This window comes from Malania oleifera, chromosome 2 (genome assembly GCF_029873635.1).
Source record: "Malania oleifera isolate guangnan ecotype guangnan chromosome 2, ASM2987363v1, whole genome shotgun sequence".
Classification (NCBI taxonomy): Eukaryota; Viridiplantae; Streptophyta; class Magnoliopsida; order Santalales; family Ximeniaceae; genus Malania; species Malania oleifera.
This window is the reverse complement of record NC_080418.1, coordinates 18,539,629-18,565,847: the sequence shown is the minus strand read 5'-3', so window position 1 is coordinate 18,565,847 and position 26,219 is coordinate 18,539,629. Positions and strand designations below refer to the sequence as shown.

Sequence of the window (26,219 nt, the reverse complement as noted above, 5' to 3'; positions counted from 1 at the left end):
AATGGGAAATGAGGATGAGCCATGAAAGAATCATCTTTTTTGTTATATGCCTTAGCATACGTAGATATAATGATTTATTGAAGGTTTTTTTTTTTATGTTGAATATCTTATTAAAGGGTATCATTAAAGATTGAATGCAATCAAAGTATGCATTATCAATGATATATATGGTTTAGAGTAAATTTGAAGGTATGATTGTTAAAGATGCTTAGATTGCTTATGCATGCTTGTTAACAATGCTCAAATTGTTCATATTCCCTAATATTACATTCTAGTGTGTCTCCAAAATTAGTTCATGGTTTCTTAACCTGACTAATGATGGGATGATTGGGGAGATCTCACCGTATGATGACCTCTCTTCTCTTAACCCTACGCAGGGATAAGTGCTTTCCTTTAAGCCCGTATAAGTGAATGGGAGCTGGTGTTTACACCACAAGAGTGAGACCTTGAGGGAAAATATGAAATTATTATCCTCAAAATACTCATTTTTTTTTCAAAAGACCATTCAAATTGTTTCTTTTAATGGTCGATGATGAGTATAGAAAGTTTTTTTTCAAAAATCTTCCCAATTTAATCAAGTATTTCTACTCAAAAGGAAACACTCTCTATTTTCAAGATGTCGAATCTCTTTTTTATAAATATTGATTACCCAATTAGAGAGACTCAATTCGCCAATTAAAACGCTAATTGGCAATTAGGAATTTTCAAATCTCATATTAAAGGATTGACTCTTATCGGTTATTAAAATCCTGATTGACAATCAATGTATTTCAAATCCCATTAAAGAAAACCTTGATTAGGAATTAGGAGATTTTTAAATCTCCCATTTAAGGGTTGATTCAATCAATCATTAAAACCCTGATTGATAATCAATGATTTTCAAATCTCCCTATTAAAAAGTTGACTCAATTAACCATCAAAACCTTGATTGGTAATTAGGAATTTTTTCAATCTCCTATTTACGAGTTAGACTCAATCAACTATTAAAACCCCAATTGATAATCAATGATTTTCAAACCCCATCATTAAGGAGTTGACTTAACCAACCATTAAAACCTTGATTGGTAGTCAAGAGATTATCAAATCTCTTATTTAGGGGGTTGACTTAATCAACAATAAAAACCCTGATTAACGACAATGATTTTCAAACCCTGCTAAAGAGTTGATTCAATCGACCATTAAAACCCTATTTGTCAATTAGGAGTTTTCAAACCTTCATCAATGATTGACTTCAACCACATTTTAACCCCCATTCCGATTAAGAGACTTTTCAAATTTCATTAATAATTGGTTGACTTCAACCTCCATTAAAATCTAATGTCAATCAGGAGATTTTCAACTTCCTTAACATTAAACTCTCTGACTTCAATTATGGGATGGATATCACAATCTCCATTAATTCAAAATTCAATCCATGATATATATCTCATCCTACCCCTGATTGAAGGAAGATATTTTGATATTGAATTTTCTCAAAATCTTAATTTTCAAATGAAAGGGTCATTTTTGAATTTTTTCATGCTAATCAATCAAAACCATTTTCATTATTTATTCTTTTTACTTCCTGTTGTTTTTTTGTTTTTTGGTTTTTTTTTTGGTTTTCAAAATTTAAGGTTATTTGAGGCCAAACTCCTGTTAGTTTTGGTGTATTCCCAAGAGGGGGGGTGAATTGAAATTTTAAAATTTATTCCTAGGTTTAGTTAATCTAACAGCAGTATATTCACAACCTAGGGTCTGTCTATACAGTTCCAATATGCCCAGATAATTATAATGTTCGGAAATTAAATATTGTGCGACATTCACAATATAACATACATGTGCGATAAATAAATTACGGAAGAATAAGATGCACGCACGATATTTTATCGGGGTTCGGCCAACTGTGCCTACGTCCCCGCCTCTAGCTCGCAAGCCCGAGGATTTCACTAAAGGCTCACTTAACGGGTGGAGCGGCACCGATTACAATTAAGTCAATTCAAGGGACTGACCTCAACCAACACACCTTACCAAAATGGCACACATAACTTTCCTAACCGGGTCTAAACCAGTCCGAGACTATTCAACAGGGCAAGCTCCCTCTTCAGGACCGTGCCTGGAATACAACAGATTTAAAATGTTTCTTACATAAAGTGATATGTACCAATATAATCAACGCACTACCAAATGATAAGATATGATAAGCTTAGTGTAACCTTAGTGTCTACTCTCATGGATTTGTGCAAATATTGCAATCAGTACGTGAGAGTGTAAGTGATAGGATCTTTGTGTCAAAATAATGTTCTCAATGACAGTGCACTAGCAAAGATCACAAGCATACTCCAAATATCTCAACTAAAGTTTTTTATCAAAGTAATTCACAAGAGATATTTAACAATGGTTTGTAAAAATAGTTGTTTGATCTTTGTATTAAAATAATGATCTCAATCAAGGGTATAGTAACAAAGATCTTTTGACACTTAAGCAAATATCTTAAAATATATATTTATCAAATATAAGCACAAGAGATATTTTGAGAACGATTTGTAAATATTTAGCAATTAAAATCCAAAGTGAACTCCTTGAGTATTGTAATGACCATGCAAAACTCAAAAGCTCAATGAAGAATTCCTAGGGAAGACTTATTAACAAAGTCTCCTAGGTAAACTTCAAGCTTAGCTTTCTGATAAAATAACCTCAATCAACAAGAATAAGAGAGAGCTTAAGCCTAATAAGAAGAACACTCAATTACACTTACAAAGAGTTTTGAGCAGTAAAATCTGGTAAGAATGAATGTTGGAGGCTAAAAAATGAGTATAATATATTTTTGAATTTCAAAGGATTTTTCTTAATTAAGATTGCTAATTCGATGCTAATTATTTCAAATGAGGGGGTATATATAGACTTTCCCAAAAATATAACCGTTTAGGACACATACGAAATTATTATAAATGTTTTAATATATTTTAATACAATTAACCCTGTTTAAATATTTTAACCATGGTAAAAATATTGGGGCAACCCGAGAGCACCGGTCAACCGAAGGCAGGTTTGGTTGACCGAGCTATGTAAGTTTGGTCGACCGGGAATTAATTGAACTAGAAGTTCGGTCAACTCGACATAGTGTCCTAAAGACGATTTTCCTTTTTAGCGCGATTAAGTCGACCAGGAGCTTTTGAAATGAGTAATTCGGTCGACCGGGGCATTGAGTTCTCATATGTGGGAACTCGGTCAACCAGGGTGTTGGCTTAGAATTTGGGCTCGATCGACTGTAAGGTCAATATGTTGACTTTAGAGGGAGTTCAATCGACTGGGTGAGAATGAACTAACTTGACTCGGTCGGCCGGGCAGTGGTCAAACTATTGACCCGACATTGGTTCGGTTGACCGGGTGATAATGTACTTGAGTAGTATGGTCAACCGAACATGTAACTTAAGTGCATTTCAGTTCTGTTTAATTATGCAATCACCCTATTCATATGACCATATATATATATGCATGTGTGAGTGTCCTCGAGTCATTCTAGGCCTTTTTCGTTTGAGCTTACCTATCATACCATGCAAGTGATGCATATAATTATTACAACCCAAGAACCTATTTACTATTACAGACCCATAATGAATAAAGACTTTGAATACAACATAAATAGGATCTTCATGGCCTTCAACTTTTACTTTTTGTGTCATAATTTTGATTTACCAACTGTATACTTGCACATATTCTCAAACATGCATCAAATACATCAAGTATTTGTTATTATCAAAACTGGGTGTGACCTATAAGGTCAACAACTCCCCTTCTCTAATAAAAGCATGTAAGGGCTTTCAAACCTTATTGTTTAGACTCTTGGATAGTTATACTTCACTGAATGACAAAAAAGGAACCTTCCTTCCTTTCCATTCTTTATTCTCAATTAGGACACTTGTGCGCGCGTGCGCACACACATAACAGTAATTGTTTTTAGAACGGGTGTTGATAGGGTGTTAGTTGACTAATCCCCCTTAAAATGGTTAGTCTACCACCTTCCAAATACATAATTTTACTCTCGAACCTTTGATCTTTGTGTCATAGATCTCTTAGGGCTTTTTCCTCTGCTTTCCCTTAAGAAAAATAAAATAAAAATAAAGGTGGTGACTTTGCATTTTTAATCTTTGTATTTTCTCCAAATCTTATCCATCCCTTTGTTTGGGGGATCACTATACAACTCCTATTTGTCGGCACCCTCCTAGACCAAAATTTGGTGTCGACAAGGGTCATTTGGTATTATTGTCATTAGTATGAGAAATGAAAACTAAAAGCTAGAAATGTAAAGAAAAATTTGAAAACTTGCAACCTTTTTTAGCTATTGTTTCTAAAAATGAAAAACGAAATTTAAAACATAGTTGAATAAATTTTCATTTGTGTCCTTTAATTAAGTCATAATTTAAAAAAATGTGATTAACATAATAAAAGTACAAAATAATACAAATTAAATAAGTTATAATAAAAATAAAAATTGTTGTAATTATTTTACTTAATTATTATATTTCATAATTCACTTTGCACTAGCAATTTAATGTACATGATAATTGAAAAATAAAGAAAATTTAAATATTTTTAGTCATTTTAAAATTTTAAAAATTTTGTGGGCATTTTATTTTAATTACATTTTAACTTCATACGTTATATGACTATCTTATTTTAATTTTAATTTAAACTTATGTATACAATAAATGGTTTAATCAATAAAAATTAATTGTGTATATTAAAATATTTTAGTAATAGGTTGTCAAAATAATGGAAACTTATAAAATTTGGTTTTTAGTTTTTTCAAAAATATTTATGTTCTTTACAACTTGTAAAAAAATATTAGAAAAAAGAGAGTAAATATAAATGACTTTACTTTTTAATGTTTGGTTATGTAAGAAAGAAAAAAAAAATGACCAAATCAATTAATAAAAATTTAATTTTATGTTTCTTTAATATTTAAGGATTCTTAATTTTTAATTATATTTAAAAAAATATTTTTAATAATATTTAATATGAAGAGAAAATATAATAAAAAAGTAAATTTTCTTCTTAGTAATTTTTTTTTTCTCAAATAAAATTTTTTATTTAAAGTAACCTTAAAAATTAATAACAAAAATAAAAAGTTATCAGTATAAATATATATTTTTATTGCTAAAAAATAGAAATAATATGGAACAAGCCATAGCCAATAATTTAAAGACAAAAGTATAAAATTTTTCACTTCAAGAAATCGTCTTTAAATTGCGTTTGAAAACGTTTTTACAAAGAACAATATTTTGGAAAATACTCGTCTCTCTCTCTCGATCGATCGACTGGACATAAGCCCTGCATTTGACTCTCAAGCAACGATCCTTCCCGGTGATCTGCTTTTCATCCTTCTCTCTTTCTCGCATCCATACCATTTTCGATCCCTCTCTCATCATGGAGTTTATCTCTACTGTTCTGTTTCGCGCTTCTTGACTGGTGACGACAATCTCTACTTAGTCATTCATCTTATTTTCGATACTAAAGGTTTTCGGTCTTGTGATATGGTTTTTGAGATAAGTTTGGGTTTATGATGATTTGAGTGTGAATATCAGTGAAAATTACTCGTTATAAAGATTCATGTTTAGTTAATTAGTTTGCGTATTATTGAGGGTCTACATTTAGGTCTTTGTTTGAGTTAGTATTTGGGGATTTCAGGTCAGCTGTTTGGTGCATATTACCGCTACATTATACATTTTCTGACATTTAGCTTGTGACACTCGCTATGTTGGTTGCACCGCAGCATCAGAACTGCAGATAGTGACAAAAAAACTATATCACGTGTTTGATGCTATACTTTGTTTTACCATTTTAAAAATCTTATTGATCTGGTTTTTACCTTTTTAGATCTTAATATCTTTTCAAGATTGGTTTTGGGATGTAATTCCTTCCCTTCAAATCGATTCTTTTAGGTTTTGTTTGGAAGTATGGATTTTGGGACCTAGATTTGAATTTGTGTGGATTTGGAAGAAACTCAATACAATTTTGTACTACATTTCACCTAAATTCATTCAAATTCATATCCAAGATCTAAATTCCATACTCCCAAAAGTAGGGAAAAGAGAATGGGGAGCAGCTCAACCTCCTTTTCAAACTCTTCCCCACTCCTGAAAATTTGCACTTGAAACCTCCAACGTGGGAGATGCATGGAACTCGCATGATTAATCCTTAGGGTGTTCCTTAAGGGATTATATTATGGAGGGAGAAACAAAGCCTTATTATGTTCACAATGCAGTGAGACAAGGACTCAGGCTTCCTTTAGGTTTTGTTGGAAGCAACCATTATGCTTCACTTGATAGAACATGCTGAAAATATTGGTGGAGATAAAATGAGGATATTGAGATGGCTGAGGGGATAGGCTGAAAAAAGTGAATTAAGAAATGTGCATTCATCTGAAGGTGAATTGAGGAAATTTTGTGTGAAAGTCATCTTATATTTGATAACGAACGGTGTGGATCCAGACTCTAAAGAAGCAGCAATTAAGTGTAGATTGTAGAAACTTGATCTGCGGCCTAAGATAATGTGGACTGAGAATGTGTGAGAATATATGATTTTGGATGATTTAGTGAAAATTGGTGGAGATAAAATGAGGATATTGAGATGGCTGGGGGAGATGCTGAAAAAAAGTGAAGTGAGAAATGTGCATTCATGTGAAGGTAAATTGAGGAAATTTTGTGTGAAAGTCATCTTATATTTGGTAACGAACAGTGTGGATCCAATCTCTAAAGAAGCAGCAATTAAGTGTAGATTGTAGAAACTTGATCAGCGGCCTAAGATAATGTGGACTGAGAATGTGTGAAAAAAAAAAAGATTTTGGATGATTTAGTAGAAGATATAACCCCAAAGAAATCTGAAAATGTGGAAAGGGCTTGTGTAGATGATGTCAGTTTTTTGAATTCAAGTCTATTTAAGTTGAATAGACATTTTATTTATTGGAACACATGCTAAAGGAAAGATTTCATGTCCACACTGGTTGTTTCATATGATATGGATCATTTTTAAGTTAGTAATTGATGTGAAGATGATGTGCTTGGACATGTAACTTCAACAAAGACTAATATTTTAACCAGCAAAGCAGATTGGAATTTTTCAAATTGGTGGCACCTTCTTTGTCAAAAAGAGTCCCACTATTCACCTGCATGCGTCACCCACTTGCTACTTAAGTCTTGAAAGCCTAGCTTTCTGCAGTGTACTTCAAATTGATTAAAACTTTGGTGTTTTCATAAAAATTATAGCTTGTTATATTTGATGTAATCATGTAATTAATTTTTCATATATGAAGTGTTGGCCTATTGAAGAACAGATGATATATGATATATGAAAACTGTATATTGATGAGAAGGGAATGACAGTCACTCTTTTAAAGGATAACAAAAAACTAATTGTGAATTTTTTTAGTATCTGATGTCATGTTGGAAGTTTACTGTCCAGGTATATGTAGTACAAAATTATGCACATACTTTGGTAATTGATCCTTTTGCGGTTCGTCCTTACTCTCCGCCTCCTTTCTCTTACTTGTGACTGTCTTTTTAAATTTATTTTTGTTTACATATTTTGGAAATATGCTAAGCTCGTACTATCATTTGTCTTTTACAGGCTATAGGTCAACTACACACTGCAGAAACCTCTTGAAACCAGATTACCTGAATGCGTGTATCATTTCACTCTTAGTACAAAAGAAGGCCTACTTTCTTGGCAAAGGAATGAGTTTGTGCTTGACCTTGTGACTATTTTGCAATGTCGGGGTTACTTAATGTATTTTCCTTGCTCTCATAGCCTCTTTAACATGCAGTGTTATTTGATATTTGCCACTTTTAATTGTTGGATTTTTATGTTTGTTAATTCAAATGAAATGTAAAGCATGCAGCAGTACATATATAGTTTTTTCAGAATGAAATGAATGCTTATTATTTATCAAATTATTCAATAAATTTGTATGCATGATGTGATTTTGGGGTTTTTACTGTAGTTTCTTCTTTGTTTTTTTTTTTTTTGGCATAAGCATGGTTTGTAGGCAATGGAATTTGCAATGATTGGTGTGCATGTAATGTTATATTATGGCAAACATGGGATTTTAAAATTATTTGGTCTAAAGAATGATATGGAATTTGGCTTACTTAGGGGTCCCTTTAGGGGCAATCCTAGATCCATGGATTTTTTGGAATCCGGTGGTGGAAAGAGTGACCAAGAAATTGGATGGTTGGAAGGGGGCATTTTTTTCCCTTGGGGGCAGAATTACCCTTAGTTAGGCTTTCTTATCTAGCATTCCCTCATATTATTTGTCAATTTTTAAAATTCCAATGGGGATTGCTAATAAGATTGAGAAAATAATGAGCAATTTCTTATGTCAGGAAAATTTGGTGTCTAAAAATGTCGCTCTCCTAGCTAAATGGTTATGTCATTTTCCCTTAAAAGATCCTTCACTTTGGCATAAAGTGATTAAAAGTAAGCATGGGTTGTATGTGAATGGGTGGGATACCATTGTTAATTTGCAATGTTCTTTAGAGAGTCCATGGATATCTATTTCTCAAATTTATCCCTTATTCGCTCCTTACATTAATTTTGTTGCGGAGAAGGGTTCTCAGGTTCATTTTTGGAAAGATTTGTGGTTGGGGAATGATGTTCTATCTACATCTTTTCCTTGCCTCTTCCAATTGAGCTTAGGGCAAGATAGTATGATTTATTTATTTATTTTTGTAAGCGATATAGGCAGCCCTTTGGTTTCTTGGAATTTTCATTTCAGAAGATCTCTATATGATAGAATTGGAAGACCAAAGCTCCCCTAAAGATAAGGCTTTTATTTGGATGACTATGCTTAATAGAATCAGTACTAAAAATCTGTTGCAAATTAGGAGACCTTTGAAGGCCTTATCTCTAGATGTATGTGTGCTTTGTTATTTGAATTCTGAGTTGGCTCATAATTTATTCTTACATTGTGATTTTTCTTGGAGCATTTGGAATAATTTATTTGGCGTGTGGGAGAAGCTTGGTTTTGTCCAGCAACGATGAATGGATGTTGGCTATCTCTTTTGAGGGCTTTGGTAGAAGAAAGGATAGGAGTGCACTGTGGTAATGCGGAACATTTACAGTGTTGTGGGGTTTATGGTTGGAGTTTAATGCATGAATTTTCTCAGGGAGAAAAAATTGAATAGCTAGCTAGTTTGGGAGAAGATTCATTATTTGTCTTCTTTATGGTGTTTTGACTCTGGTTGCTTTAAGGGATTGAGCTTTTCGGAAATTCAGTGTGATTGGAGAAATTTTTTGCTTTGATATTTCAAAGTACTTTTTTTTCGTCTTTTGGTTTATTTTTTTAGGGATTTTTTTGTGAATTTTGACGGGAGATGTCTTATTCTCCTCTTTGTGAATTCTTCTCTTTCTAATGAAATCTCTTCTTTGGCTATCAAAAATAAATAAATAAATAAATAAATAAAAGGTCTGGAATTTGGTATTTGATAGGGAATGTTGGATAGAAATGTAGATTGTTGCTGCTGAAATGTTCCGTATGTTCTTGGAACTTTGATTGTATGAATAATTTGGAAATTACTGAAAATTTTTGGGGGATGGATTTGGTTTTTTATATTTGCGCAATAAATACATAAAAGGCATGTGAAATGATATTTCTTTTATGTGTTGGATGCATAGTACATGTAATTTCGTGGGCCGTAGTACTAGACATGCATGTGTATGTGCTAATATATAATCTCTTATTCAGTTTTCTCCTATATAAGCAATATACCATTAAGATTTAAGAGAAAAAGAGTGTGCAATTATAGTAAAAAATTTCTTTTGTGTCACACTGCCTAATGGATAGCAAAATACGCTCATTGAAAATTGGTTGATTTGTTGAACCTTTTTACACCCAAAGTTACCAGCATTAAGAGACTGAGTGTTTATTTTAGCATCATGCATATAATGACAGGTTTAATGATGGATCAAGCTCAAACCTCATAGGTATAGAAGTAGTTCAAGATGTGTTCCTGTACATCAGTGACATCTCCTATTGATTAGGGATCTTCAACTTCCAAGAAATGTGTTGGTAAGTGCTCTGGATGTTGCTTGAATTCTATGGCCCAAAAGTTGGAAAATTTTCAATGAGAATTTGGTGGGTGAAGATTGCAGATAGTTATAACCATCATCTTGTGCACTGAGAATCTATTTGATGCCCAGGAAAGTTGATGGACTTGGATTATGGCCTTTAATAAAGCTGAACTTTACTTTACTGTGTCTTTGGATTTCGAGGTTTTTCATAGGGCGGATAGTTTTCAGAGATGGGTTGTTGTTTGCAAGTTTGGACTGAAATGGTGGGGAACTAGTGATCTTAGGAGGTGTGGGAAGCTATGGAGATATTCTATGGAAAACTATTTTCAAAGGGCTGAATAACTTTTCCAAAGAATTGTTCAGGGTGGGTGTTGGTTAACTTGTTCAGTTTTTGAAGGATCTTGCTACATGGAGTTGTTTATTTTTGTGGTTGAGGAGGTGTGGGTTGCAGTTGGCAAGGGAAATTAATTTAATTTAATTTTTTTTTAAATTTTGGGTTTTTTTTTTTTTTTTTGGGGATTACATCTTTAAGATTCTATGATTGTATTAATTAATTAGTATTTTAGTTTATGTAGGTTTCTTAAAAAGTAATTTTCTTATTTCCGGGACATTGTAAGCCTATAAAAGGTTTTCTATGTGCACATCTATTCAAAATTGAATTGCAATTATTTTGTGTTGGGTATTGGTCTTTCATCACATGGATTTGACTAGACTCTTATCCACCATGATTTTCAAAGTTATTTTTAAGAAATCAGTATATTAGTTTATATAGGTTTCTTTAAAATAGTTTTCTTATTTCCAAAACATTGTATGCTTGTAATGGCCGCCTATGTACTAGTTCTATTCCAAGTTGAATTACAATTATTTTTTACTGGACATTGGTCTTGCATCAAACGGTATTGGGTAGATACTGATCCACCATGACTTCCAATGTTATTTTTGGCAGGGTTTGTGATTTTAAGTCAAGTCTCTATTGCTGTCCGTGTTTTATGGGTTTGTCCATGAGTTCAACTTAAATTTGTTGGGTTTCATGATTTTCACTTAAATTGCCTTACGCCACCTCTAATGAGGCAGTCTATTTTTGGTTGACTACTTCAATTAAGTTCTTGTGCTATCTCATCTCCACAATTGAAACAAGACCCATAGATTGACTTAGCACCAAAATCTTACCACCATCTGACCACTGCAGTCCCCTGTTCTGAATGCTGCTGCCTTCGTCAATGCTATTTGTTACAGTGTTCTTGTGATGCTACAATCACCATCAGTTTCATGTCCCCAAATTTGTTAGTAACCAGAAGAATCGTTGTCAGAATTCCTTTGTTGCCAAAATCTAACCTTCATAGAAGCCTATGGCAGATTTGCTAGATTAGGAGCAATCTTCTTTTGTGTTGTCATCTTGGTGCCATTGTTGCCTAACTAATAAGCTTCCATTGTTGAAGGTCAAAACCCTAACATGCTTTTTCATGAATTCCATGTTTACAACTACTAATTACCCCATCTATTTCTTCTAGAGCTCAATAACCATACTCAGCCCATAAGTGATAAGTGCCGTAAGATTTTTTTATTAAAGTGCTGCCAAATGGGGGCTAAATGAAGTCCATTTCCCATTCATATTGGCTTGAGCCCATATGTCTTACTAGTTTTTCTTCTTTACCCATGCCAAGCCCCTTACCTTACCTGGACTTGATATTGTTAAGTTATTTAAGCACATCTTACCCAACCAAACCCAATCATCTTTAATCCAATTGAACTTCCTGACTTATTAAAGAAAACAGTGATTAGGAACTAGTTTGATTCAATTGCTCACCAGGTAGCTCGGAAACAAATCCATGAGTTAACATCTCACATATCTTCTCTCTGTTCTCTAATTGTTTCTTCAATATCAAGTCGTCTCTTAAGTTTGATGAAGTGTTTGTTTCTCTTGGGTCTAGATTTCCACTCTATTAAACATTATTGGTTTGAAAAAAAAAGGGGAACTGTGGACACCAATGTTCCTTCTAGTAGTCAAAGACTCAAAATATTGTTTATATTCCTAATAATATTCCTACTCTGGTACGAGCCTCTGGCTTGGAATCATGACCAATTTTCCTAGGTTTGTATGAGAGGGAGTTGTAGAGCTATTATTCAATTGGTTCAATTAAATTGAAAATTTCTTTTCCTATCTTGATGTTCGGCGGGAAGAAAAAGGTTGGCATAGGACTTATAATGGCCCTGCATGTGCTTGGTGGGGGTAGGATAGATCATCAATGCCAACTTTGATGGAAAGCTCCAAGCATGAGGTTTCGTTCGTTTGGAGGAGAAATCTCAGTTACTCAGCTAGTGGATAAGGATTACTTATAAGATGGGTTTGGTGAGTGTTTGCCGTTGCGGTTATCGAAGTTGGAGGAGGTTACATGTTATAGGAACTTCAACAAAAATTAAGTATCGAGTGGCAAGTAAATCTAATAATTTTAGTTATTTTCTGGATTTGGATCTACGATCAAATGGCAAGGGTTGATCGATCTTGATTCATCGTGACAAGGATGGAAGGATGGTGGAAATTTCTGCAAGGGTTGCAAGAGCTCGTATGGTTGGTGGGAGATGAGCAAAATCAAGGCTTAATCTTTGGGGAATTAAGGTTACTAGAGTTGGAAGGATGTTCTTTCCGGTAACTCAGAGTTTTTGAAGGGCTTTGGATGGCAATGTGAGAGTTGTGGAAGTTATAAATGGACAAGTTTTGGAGCGGTGGCGGTTGGTGGCTTAGGAGGAGGCTCAAGGGAAGCTAAGGTTTGTGAGAGAAAGGGGACAAACGAGGTTTAGGAGTCTTTGGGGAAGCTAGGGTTTGTAAGAGGAAGGAGACAAACACAACAACAAAAACAACAACAAGAAGCCTTGGGTCCCACTAAGTAGGGTCAGCTACATGGATCCTTTTTTGTCAATTTGCTCGATCGAGAGCGTTTTCCTCTATTAGATTAAGGGCTATTGAATCCTTCCTCACTACCTCATTCCAAGTTTTTTTAGACCTACCCCTACCCTTTTTTTCATGCCAAAAATAATAACTAACTCACTCCTCCTCATAGCTGCCCTACTAGGCCTACATTTCAAATGCCCAAACCATCTAGGCCGCCACTTTCTTATCTTGTTTTCAACCAGTGCTATGCCTAAATTATTGGTATATGCCCAATTCTTACTTTGCCTTTTAATGTTGAACCACTCATCCACCTTAACATTCTCATTTTAGTAACTTTTACTTTTTGTACATGTTGTTTCTTAGTTGCCCAACATTTTGAACCATAAAGCATAGCTGACCTTAAAGCCGTCCTATAAAACTTTCCTTTTAATTCTAAGGGTATTCTACAATCACAAAACACACTTGGCGCACTCGTCTATTTTATCCAACCTGTTTTAATTCTATGTACTACATCTTCAATTCCCCTTTCAACTTGCATAATAGATCCAAGATATCTAAATCTATTAGTGCTACTAATTTCTTGATGATCAAGTTTAATCTTCTCATTGTTGCTACTCCTTACATTACTGAAATTACATTAATATATTTTGTTCTACTCCTACTTATCCTAAACCATTTAGACTCTAATGTGATTCTCCAAAGTCCTAACTTAGATTCTACTCCGCTCCTACTATCATCGTTAACATGATATTATTCGCAAACAATATACACCAAGGGATCTTATTTTGGATATTCCTAGTAAGTTCATCAATTACTAAAGTAAAAAGATAAGCACTCAAAGTTGAACCTTTATGTACTCCTATTGTGATCGGAAAATCTCTAAATTCCCTTCCTACAGTCTTAACGCTAGTCGCTACTCTATCATACATATCCTTAATGACCTCAGTATATCTACTACAAACCCCCTTCTTTTCTAAGACCCTCCAAAGAACTTCCCTAGGTACTTATCATATGCTTTCTCTAGGCCAATAAAAACCATATGCAAGTCCCTTTTTTTTTTCCTTAAATTTTTCCATTTTTAAAAAATAAATAGCTTCTATTGTTGATCTCCCAGGCATAAAACCAAATTGATTTTCCGAAATCTTTGTTTCTAGTCTTATTCTATGTTCAATTACTCTTTCCCACAATTTCATTGTATGACTCATAATCTTAATTTTACAATAGTTATTACAATTTTGAATATTGCCTTTGTTTTTGTACGAAGGTACTAATGTACTTTTCCTCCATTCTTTAGGCATATTCTTGGATTTTATAATTGTGTTAAATAGATTAGTTAACCAAATATTTCCTTTATCCCCTAGACATTTCCAAACTTCAATTGGTATTTTATCTAGTCCTATAGATTTCCCACTTTTCATCTTTTTTAATGCCATCTTAACTTCAAGGACTCGAATTTTGCGAATAAATCTCCTATTTTTTGTCTTCTCCTTATTTGCCACTTCCCAGTTCAATATTTCGTTTTCGTTTTCATTAAACAACTTATCAAAGTATCTTCGCCACCTCTCTTTTTTGTCTTCTTCTCTAATTAAGAAATTATCATTCTCGTCTTTTATACATTTTACATCACCTAAATCTTTGCATTTTCTTTCTCTAGCTCTAGCAAGTTTATGAATGTTTTTTTCTCCTTCTTTTGTATCTGGTTTAGCATATAAAGTATCATAAGCTCTATGTTTAGCTTCACTAATAGCCTTTCTTCATTTTTTCTTGGTTTATATTTTTCAAAATTTTATATATTTCTACAATTTTGCCATCTTTTATACCAATTTCTTTTTGTCTTAACGGCTTTTTGGACTTCTTGATCCCATCACCAACTTTCTTTGCTAGTATTTTCCTTTGGACTCACCTAAAACCTATTTTGCTATCCTTATGATAGAATTAGCTATTTTATTCCAAACAATATTTGCATCTACCTTATCCCCTACTATCCAATTACACTCTTTAATCATTTTATCTTTGAATTTTACTATATTATTTCCTTTTGAGTTCCACCATCTAGTCCTCTTGTGTTGATTTATGTTACTACATGATTGACAATCAACTTCAATGTGCTTTGTCCTCTCATGGAATACTAGATTGCTAGCGATATAATTGGTAGCTTGATTATCACGAAACATATCCATTGGCTTTCTTTTAGCCACATGACCTCACTCATAGTATGAGCCATAGCTCGGTATTCTGCTTTAGCACTAGATCTAGCTATAGTAGTTTGTTTCTTGCTATGCCAACTAACAAGATTACCTCCCACAAATGTACATTATCCAGTAGTAGGCCTTCGATCATCAACAAAGTCAGCCCAATATGCATTAGAATATCCCATGATCTAACTACTTTTATTGAATTTATATATCAAACCGTTGTCAGGAGAGCCTTTGAGATACTACAAAATCCTACAATAGCATTCCAATGTGGTTATTTGGGATTTTCCATAAATTGATTCACCACCCCCTGTTGCAAAAATATGGTAGGTCTAGTGATAGTCAAGTAGATCAACTTGCCAACCAATTGTCAATATTGACGCTTGTCCTCAAATTCCAGTCCGACATCCCTAGACAGCTTCATGTTAGGATCCATAGGAGTATAAGTTGGTTTAGCTCCTAACAAATCAGTCTCACTTAGCAAGTCCAAGATATATTTTCGCTAAGATAGACTCAACCCTTTCCTACACTGTACAATCTCAATACCAAGAAACTAACATGGAGTACCCAAGTCCTTGATTTGAAATTTATCTTGAAGCCATTCCTTAACATCTGCAATCCCACTCTGGTCATTGCTAGTGATGATGATATCATCAACATAAACTACTAGATGTACCACACCTGCCTCCATTGTGCGAACAAACACCAAATGATTAGAATAGCATTGGATGAAGCTAAATATAGAGACCACCACACTAAATTTGTCAAACCAAGCTTGAGGAGACTCCTTAAGACCATGAATGGCCTTTTGCAACCTACATACTTTGCCATCCTCCCCATGAGCAACATATCCAGGAGGTTGCTCCATGTGTACCTCTTCCTACACATCTCCATATAAAAAGGCATTCTTCACATCCAACTGGTATAAAGGCCAATCAAAAAAATTAATTGCCAACTAGATCAACACACATACAAAGTTTAGTTGAGCAATAGGAGAGTAGGTCTTAAAATAATCAATACTATATGTTTGGGTGTACTCCTTGGCAACAATGGAGCCTTAAGCCATTCAATAGAGTCGTTGGGAAGATATTTAATAGTGTAGATCCAACAACGCCTAATCAACTCCATACCAGGAAGAAGATCTACCGAGTCCCATGTCCCTCGAGTGGTCGAAGCATCCATTTCTACATCCATTGCATCCTTTGACCCAGGGTTGGCAAGCGCTTCAACGTGCGAGGAAGTAAAAAAAACAGAAGAAATAAACAAGGCAAAAGATCACATAGGACTAAGAAGGTGAAGAATTAAAACATAATGAGCAATTGGATAAGTAACTAAGGACAGTGTACATGTTCGAGTACTTTTGCGGTGAGCAATGGGCATATCCAAGTCACATAGGGATGGATCTCCATAATCAAAAGTTGAAATAGTGATGGGTAGAAGAGGCGATTGCATGGTGGTAGTGATGTGATTGATGTCTGTGCTTGCTTTCCGCTGTTCATGAATCATTATAAAACTTCAATTGTTTATCTTTGTCTATATTTGATTGATTTGGATGAGGAACTGAAGATTTTTGGGGAGGGATAACCGAAGGAATTGGAGGATCAACACATGAGAGGGAATCAAAATCGTTGATGGACTCAAACTAGATTCGTCTGGGGAGGACCTTGTATTAGAGAAATAAGGTTTCCCATAAAAAAAGGTGACATATGCACTAACATTTTTCCTGCGAGTGTAGGGATCATAACATTTGTGACATTTTTGAGTTCCAAAGTACCCCACAAAGACACCTTTAACAACACGAAGAGAGAGCTTGTTTGATCCAATATGTGGAGCATGAACAAAACATGTGCAACCAAAGACACGAGGCACCATAGAGAGCATGGATGTTTTTGGATACATGATGGAGAAAGGTATTTGCCCCCCTAGAGCATGGGAGGGCATCCTGTTGAGCAAAAAAAAACAAGCTGTAAGAAGAGCATCAGTCCATAAAGTTTTAGGAACATACATATAAAGGAGGAGAGGTTGTGCTATGTCAAGTAAATGTCTATTTTTTCTTTTAGCAACTCCATTCTGTTGAGGGGTATGTATACATGATGCTTGATGAATATTCCTTTGGCCAAGCAAAAAGATTGAAGTTGATTTGAACAAATTCAAGTGCATCATCAGATAAAAAAAATACGAATGCCAATGTATACATGATGTTTGATGAATAATTCCTTTGGCCAAGCAAAAATATTGAAGCTGATTTTGAACAAATTCAAGTGCATTATCAGATCAAAAAATTTGAATACCAATAACAAACTGAGTTTTTATTTTTTGGTAGAATTGAGTAAATACATTCAAAATTCCGACCTATCTTTTGACAAAAAAAAAAAATCTAGGTCATGCGCAAAAAATTATCCACAAAGGACACAAAATATTGATGAACAATCAAATTCTTGACTCTACACGGATCCCAAATATCGGAATGAATAAGAGAAAACAATGATTTACTACAAGACTGAGTTCTAGATGCCCAACTGACATGCAGTACACTCAAAATGAGAAATAAACTTGAACATATGAAAAACTTCTTGTAGTTTTTGAAGGGATGGATGACCCAAATGGGCATGCCACTAATCAAGAAAAGCATCATGAGTAGAAATTGAAGAAGCGATATGACAAGAATTGGATCGACCACCACCACCATCAAAATAGTACAAGCTGAGCCCTCCACCAATCCTATTCTTCGTCTAGAGATCCTAAATAACACAATCAGAAGGAAAGCTCACAAAAAAGTTATGAGATTTTGTTAATTGACTAACTGATAATAGGTTAAAGGGAAATTTAGGAACTTATAAGACAAAGGAAAGAGGCATAGAAGGAAACGAGAGTATATTGCCACAATCGGAAACCGATGTCATTGAGCCATCAATAAGAGTAAGATTGAGGGCCAACTTTGGTGATCTGTTGGATTCTAGCGCATCATTTATGGATGGTATGGAATCACTAACAAGAATTTGATCGCAGATGGGTTGAAGCTCAGAACTCAACCTAGACAAACACTTGGCAGACAAAAATTCTACCCTTTGGCTCTTAATCATCTCAATGTTGGAACCAAGGTCTTAAATTTCGATTTTGACTCAAATTTCGAAGCTCCAAAAGTATGGAAATTTCGATGTCAATTTCAATTTCAATTTGAAAAAATAACGAAAATTAGTTGTAAAGCATGGAATTCTTTGTGAAACTTTAGAAATGGTGAACAAACATAATAATATAAGTTTTAGGACTAATATATTACAAATTAAATATATCTATGTTTTGTATGAGGTGGAAAAGTTGTAAAATAATATGTGTATCAAACATATTCGTACGATAATGTACTTTAAACATATTCAGTTAATACAAATAAAATTCATAAATCATTTAAATATTATTTATTATACAAATAATGATAATTTAGACATGAATGGTTAAATAAAATGTTATTGTAAGTTTATTTTTTCATATAATTTCAAAAGCACTTGTAATAATCTTTTTTTTTTTCGATAAAATAAATAAAATAAATTAAGATAGAAATTTCACTTCACTCCTAAATTTCTTGTTTGAATTTTGATGAAATTTCTTCATATAGTTAAAATTTCGAAAAGTTTCGCTAAACTTTCAAGATTTCAATAAATTTCGGATGATTTGTTGAGATTTCGATGGAAATTATGCAAGACAAAAATCGACTGCCATTTCGATTTCAAGGGTGATGGAAATCGGAAATTTCGACCCAAAATTTCGACAATTTCGTGGAAATTTAAGACCATGGTTGGAACTAATTGGTTGATAGATGTTTAGTTCCTCCCATATACTCTTCAAAGTTCTATAATACTCACTGATGGACCTATCTTCTTGTTCATATTTGAAAAACTTTTCATATAGGTCAAAAGTACGAGTTTTATTTTTATCTTGAGAGAAGATTTCAAAAAAATTGTCTTGTACAGTCTTGGCTGTTCTATGAAACATCACATTCACAACAATTTGTGGCTCCATGCTATTTCACAACCACAGAAGCAATATATCATTCTCTTTCATTCAATCTTCATAATCTTTGGATTCTGGAGATAGAGGAGAATGCAACAAATACTCGGACTTCCCTTTTGCGTTAATATACACGCGCACTGCCTGAGACAACAACAGGTAGTTGGAGGGCCCAACCAATTTGATGGCTGTGATCTGTACTTTAACAATACTAGCTGAAGTTCTCGCTAGAGAGGCAATCGAAACACCCCCTATACACTACAATCAGCGCACACCAGAATCAAGAATGAATAATGCAGAAACTATGGAGAATCAGGCAGCATACACACGCACAACAGGCACTTAGTAAACTGCATGGTAACACAGCAGCTGCAGGAATTGTTGCTGGCAGCAACTAGAAGAAAGGGCAAAGTCATTGGACACCAACCGAAACCACCCGCAACTGAAACAAGATTGCGAGCGAGCAAGCAAGCAATCAGGAACATGTAAGATTAAAACATCTTCATCATGCCAACACCAGCCAGAACAGAAGAACAGCTCAGGCAGTATACCCAAAACAGAGAATAACTGCTTCACATCACCAAACCACCACAAACAGACGGCATTCTATCAAGGATGCTGTGAGAAAGGGTCCCTTGGTGATTCTCAAACCAATGGAAAAATCAGATTTGAGAATTAATTAGGGGAAGATAAGAGAAAAAACAAAAAAACAGAGTATCTAAAGAAACAGCTGTGGTAAATCAGATTTAGAGGTGATTAATGCTCTGATACCATGTTGTAAAGTTAGAGATGGAGGAAAGAAGAAAAGAAGAAAAGAAGAATAAAGTAAGAGAAATGAGGAGGCAGCAGTATCCTGGAGAGTTACGTACAGCTTCGGGTCTGCCGTCTTATATATTAATATAATATAAGGACAAAAATACCCCCACTCCCACAACCTAATTGCTGAAATAACCTATTCTTTTCTAACATATAAGATTTTTATTCCTTTGGGCCTCCCTTTCGTTTTCCAAATTTGGTCGCTTTTCTCATTTTTGGATTGTTGTTTGCAGCTTGGTTGGCCTTTGCACACTTTGTCTACTTGGGAGTTGGGCCTGGGTTTTTTTTTTGGGTTAAACTTTTAAGCATAAAAAAATGGTGATACCAGAGGTGTACAAACTTTAGTTTGTCAAAATAAACTTGATTTATGGAATCTTGCAACCACATGTGGGAATTATCCAATCTGAATGGAAGCTGTGGGGCTGTGTTTAGGTTCTTTTCCTGAAAGAAGCGTGGAAAGATGAGGCTACAAACAGCTCTACTCTTAACTTGTCATATTGTCCTTTTCAATTGGATTTATGTAGATTGACATATGAAGGTGATCAGTATACCTCATGTTTCCCTGCCCACAAAAAATGCAACCAGAAACTTCAGAAATTATTTCAAACAGTTCATGCATTATCAGTTCTCCTTTTATGATTTTTCTCATTTGAAATGGCAGAATATGTGTGCTGTCACAGATGTGTACTGATGGACAGTAGTATCTGCACTTTTTTTGTGTGTGAAGTGTTTGATTCCAGTAGCTATTTTTGTGGTGGTTAACCGTTGCATAAGTGACCTTGTTTTCTCTTGGTGATTTAATTGGTGGTCATCTGGATAATCTATTGTGTGTTACATATTATTTTTTTGGTAAAATGCACCATGCTTTTATTTGTAGTCTGCTCTCAACGGATCATCTTCAAATCTTCCAGACAGCGCTGGGCGATCTTTTGCTACTTCGTTTTCTGCTCAGTCTGGTTCTCCCCCACCTATTTTTCAACATGCTGGTTGGTATATTATTCTAGAGTAGAGCTAGCTCTTTTCCTTTAAATTTGTATAGTTATGTTTGTGTGATTGCTAGTCGTTTCTTGTAGGTACTATTCAGGGGCTGCATAACACATATGGGAGCTATAATGTTCCCCACATGCCAGGAATGCTTACTTCAAGAAACCCAACAATAAATAATGCTCCTTCTGGCGGGGTACAACAGCCTACTGGAAGCCTTTCTAGTGGACGATTTGCAGCAAATAATCTTCCAGTTGCTTTCTCTCAGGTAGTTCTATATCTTCTGCTCTTGCTGCATTGTATATTGTTGGACTACCATTTGATTTAAAGGCTTAAGCTGTTAGACTGAGGTTTAGCAATGGTTAATACTCTCTCTCTTCTTTGAGTCCTCCCCATGGTCTTAAATTTCCATGAAATTGTTGAAATTCCTGCCGTAATTGAATCTTTCCACTATTATTGAAATTGAAATGACAGTCAATTTTTGTCTTGGTAAATTTCCATTGAGATTTCCACAAATCATTCTGGAATTAATGAAATCTCAAAATTTCACTGAATTTGTTCAGAATTTTACTATGGAACAAAACTTCTTTGAAATTGAAATTTGAGATTCAAAAACTGAAATTGAAATTTCTCTCTTATCTTCTATTTTTATTGAAAATAGAGAATTTAAAATGAAGGATATGAATGATAACTTTGAGACTTTTGAAATTTTATGCAAAATTTAACTTATATATTGGTCATAACATTTTATTTGGCCTTTTATGTCAAAAATAGCTATATTTGCATAATAGCTCATATTTAACTAGCTTGTTAATTTCATTTATAATTTTATATTTAGGAAATATGTTTAACATGATTACAATATCATAGGCATTGCATCTTATACACCACATACTTGTCTTTAATGTATTTTTACATTAAAATATTTTTTGTTATGCCTATCAAAAATTTTTGAAGTTTCATAAAAAACTTCCTGCCTTACCAATTTCTATTAAATTTTAAAATCAAAATTGAAGATTTGAAATTGACATCAACATTGAAATTTCCATAGTTTAGAAGCCTCGAAATTTTAGTTGAACTGAAATTTAAAACTTTGCCCCTCACTCAACATGTTGAAATCTTCTGTCTTCCAACTTTTTGGTTGGTTCCAGAATTTGAACACTTTTAGGCCATAACTTGCTCTAAAAGTTTAAGCTGTTAGATTGAGGTGTCACTGTGATTAAATAAAATTAATGAACTGCAGTGTAGCATTTTCCCCCCTTTACCTGCACACATTTTATTTATAATTTTTTTACAAGTACTACATTGTGTTCTTTTGTTTTGTTTTTGAATTAATATTTATGATGGAATTGAAATTGGGTTTCAAACCGAAGCCTGCAGAATGCTCTCCATCTACGTTCTTATTACAGTCTGCTTTTGATTTGTAGATGTCTCATGGTGGTTCGCATGGACATTCAGCAGTCACAAATAGAGGAGGTATTAGTGTTGTAGGAAACGCTGCATACAGTAGTAGCACAAATGGGTCTGGTGGTGCCATTCCTGGAATTCTCCCTACCTCTGCTGCAATTGGTAACCGGAATGCTGTTCCAGGACTCGGGGTATCTCCAATTTTGGGAAATGCAGCTCCTCGAATGCCAAGCTCAGCGGGAAACATAGTTGGTGGGAGCAATATTGGGAGAAACATAAGCTCTGGTGGTGGATTATCCGTCCCTGGTCTTGTTTCTCGTCTAAATTTAACTTCTAACAGTGGGTCTGGAAATTTAAATGTGCAAGGCTCTAATAGATTAATGGGTGGTGTGCTTCAACAAGGTATGTTCCCTTGAGCTGGTGATACTTTGTTGATGTTTGCAGCTTAAGAAAAGGATGTTGTCACATCGACTTGTTGCAAAAGTGCAGTTATCACTTAAAATCTGTCTTCAAAAATATTTTTGTTCTGAGTAGCTGGACTTCTTCATACAGTACATTAAATTTATAAGCTATAGCATGTGCCAGAGTTTGGTATGCAATTCCTTGGAAAAGTATATGACTCTTGTCTTCCTAGTTTTAGTCTAGAATTACATTGGCAAGCTTGAAGAGTTTTAAAGAAAGCACTCTTGAATGATTAGACCTGTGACAGATCTCATTTTTTTTCTAAGGAACTTGATCCACGAAATTTGTGCAGCATTCATATTTATGTTTTAAAATATGCCAGCTTTTTCCTGGTTTTATTTTGTGTTGAGTGGCTTGAAATATCCATGATTGGCTGTACAACAAATTTGTCTAGCTCATTTTGCCTTGCCATTGGTTATGGTAGTTTGAGAGATTTTTTTTTTTTTTCATTGTTATTTGATTGAAAGTGAGTGGGGGAGAAAGCTAGAGAAATCGATAAATCAGGATTTAAACTTTGGTACACTGGAAAAGAAAACCATAAGAATGGAGTAGGCATTATTATAGACAAAAACTTAAAAGATAGCGTTGTGGATGTAACTAAAGTAAGGGATAGAATTATAAAAATCAAAATGGTATTAGGACAAGAGATAATAAATATCATTAGTGCTTATGCTCCTCAAGTTGGCTTAGCAGAAAATCTTAAGAGACAATTTTGGGAAGATATGGATAGTATTACACAAGGCATACCAGGGACTGAGAAAATATTTATAGGAGGGGATCTGAATGGACACGTTGGAAGAGATAATAAAAATTATGAAAGGATACATAGAGGATATGGATATGGAGACAAAAATGAGTTTGGGGAGATGATCTTAGACTTTGCTATGTCATATGATTTTAGTATAATGAATACTTGCTTTAAGAAGAGAGAAGAACACTTAATAACCTTTAAAAGTGGACAAAATAGAAGTCAAATAGATTTTTTTTTTAACTAGGAGGGTAGATCGTTTATCATGCAAGGACTGTAAAGTTATTCCAGGTGAAAGTCTAACCACACAACATAGAGTCTTAGTGTTAGATATATGCATTAAAAAATGGAAGAAAAGGGATAAAATAAACCAGTGTAGGAGAACTAGATGGTGGCACCTAAAAGGAGAAAATATAATAAAATTTAAAGATAAAATGATCAAAGATGGGGATTGGACCTCAGAGGATGGGATAGATTCAAATACTCTTTGGAATAGATTAGCTAGCTCTATTAAAAAGATAGCAAAAGAGATTTTAGGCGAATCAAGGGGAAGATTCTCAAATAGCAAAGAAAGTTGGTGGTGGGATAAAGATGTACAAAAAATCATAAAGACAAAAAGAATTTGGTATAAAATGTGGCAAAAAATGTAGAAACAGAGATAACTTTGAAAAATATAAGGAGGCAAGAAAAGATGCAAAAAAGGCCGTTAGTGAAGCTAAACATAGATCATTTAATAGTTTGTATGATAGATTAGGTACAAAAGAAGGGGAAAGAGATGTATTTAAACTTGCTAAAGTTAGAGAAAGGAAGAACAAGGACTTAGGAAATGTAAAATGTATAAAAAGTGAGGATGATATTGTCTTGGTTAAGGACGAAGATATTAAAGAAAGATGGGGAAGTTATTTTAGTAAGTTGTTTAATGAAAACCAAATAGAAGGCTTAAATTTAGAATTGTCAAATGAGAAAAAAACTAAAAATATAAGATTTATTCGCAAAATTAGAGTTAACGAAGTTAAGTTTGCACTAAAAAAATGAAAAATGGGAAAGCTATGGGACCAAATAACATCCCAATTGAAGTTTGGAAATGCTTGGGTGATAACTGAATTATATGGTTAACTAATTTATTTAATACAATTATAAAAACTAAGAAAATGCCAGATGAATGGAGAAAAAGCACTTTAATACCTATATACAAAAATAAAGGAGATATTCAAAATTGTAATAACTATCGTGGAATTAAACTTATGAATCATATGATGAAACTATGGGAAAGAGTAGTTGAACAAAGATTAAGGTTAGAAACGAAGATCTCAGAAAATCAATTTGGTTTTATGCCTGGGAGATCTACTACAGAAGCTATTTATCTTTTAAGAAGATTAATGGAAAAGTTTAGGGAAAAGAAGAGGGACTTGCATATGATATTTATTGACCTTGAGAAAGCATATGATAGGATACCTAGGGAAGTTCTATGGTGGGTTTTAGAAAAAAAGGGCGTATGTTGTAGGTATACCGATGTCATTAAGGATATGTACGATGGAGTAATGACTAGTGTAAAGACTATCGATGGAGAAATTAGAGAATTTCCAATTACCATAGGTGTACATCAAGGATCTGCTTTGAGTCCTTATCTTTTTGCTTTAGTGATGGACCAATTGACTAAGAGTATTCAAAAGGAGGTTCCATGGTGTATGTTGTTTGCAGATGATATTGTATTAATTGACGAAACTAGGGATGGAGTAGAGGCTGAGTTAGAATTATGGAGAGAAGCTTTGGAATCTAGAGGCTTTAAGATAAGTAGAAATAAAACAGAATATATGAAATGTAATTTTAGTAATGATAGGAGGAATATTGGAGACAAAGTTAAACTTGATGATGAAGAAATAAATAACACTTGTAGATTTCGATACCTTGGATCTATTATGCAAGCTGAAGGAGAAATTGAAGATGATGTAATGCATAGAGTTAAAGCAGGTTGGGTAAAATGGAGAAGTGCTTCAAGTGTTCTATGTGATCGTGGAATACCCTTAAAATTGAAAGGGAAGTTTTATAGAACAGCTATAAGACCAGCTATGCTATATGGATCAGAATGTTGGGCAACGAAGAAACATAATATCCAAAAAGTAAAAGTTGCCGAGATGAGGATGCTTAGATGGATGAGTGGTATAACATTGAAAGATAAATTAAGGAATGAACATATTCGTGGTAAGTTAGGTGTAGCTCCTATAGAAGATAAGATAAGGGAGGGACGACTCAGATGGTATGGACACTTGCAACGTAGGCCTTATAGTGCACCTGTGAGGAAGAGTGACTTAGTTACTGTGGGGGCAGTAGAAGGGGTAGGGGTAGACCTAAAATAACTTGAGAGGAGATAGTGAGTAAGGATTTAATATCTTTGAATCTATCAAAAGAAATGGTCCATAATCGCATAAATTGGTGGAAAAGGATTCATATAACCGACTCCACTTAGTGGGACTAAGGTTTGGTTTTTTTGTTGTTGTTGTTATCTGATTGAAATGGCTTGAAGCATGTCATGGACTCATACATGATATGTCTATACAACATCCCTCTTTTTGAGTTAGGAGTCGTGGCTTGATAAATTTGTTTCCATTTTTTTATAGGCCTTTTTATGCCATTTTTAGTCATTTTCTTTAACTTGGACAGTTGA

General features: G+C 34.1%; 1 protein-coding gene and 1 non-coding gene across 4 annotated transcripts in view; one reads left to right on the top strand and one right to left on the bottom strand.

The window, feature by feature from the left end:
- Window positions 1-5,209: 5,209 nt before the first annotated feature.
- The window catches only part of LOC131149421 (probable NOT transcription complex subunit VIP2), a 41,602-nt gene continuing 20,592 nt past the window's right edge, over window positions 5,210-26,219 (top strand). The window contains exons 1-5 of one of the 3 annotated variants that reach the window (XM_058099847.1): window positions 5,210-5,448; window positions 7,606-7,764; window positions 20,831-20,939; window positions 21,027-21,205; window positions 22,365-22,746. In XM_058099847.1, the coding sequence (XP_057955830.1) occupies window positions 7,747-7,764; window positions 20,831-20,939; window positions 21,027-21,205; window positions 22,365-22,746 (688 nt within the window). In that variant the 5' untranslated portion in view covers window positions 5,210-5,448; window positions 7,606-7,746. Of the gene's footprint in view, window positions 7,492-7,605; window positions 7,765-20,830; window positions 20,940-21,026; window positions 21,206-22,364; window positions 22,747-26,219 lie in introns of all 3 variants that reach the window. The other 2 variants (XM_058099848.1, XM_058099846.1) reach the window with 2 other exon arrangements.
- Window positions 20,859-20,939, bottom strand: LOC131150057 (small nucleolar RNA snoR35). The gene has a single exon (XR_009135442.1). It is a non-coding gene; the product is annotated as a small nucleolar RNA snoR35 (small nucleolar RNA).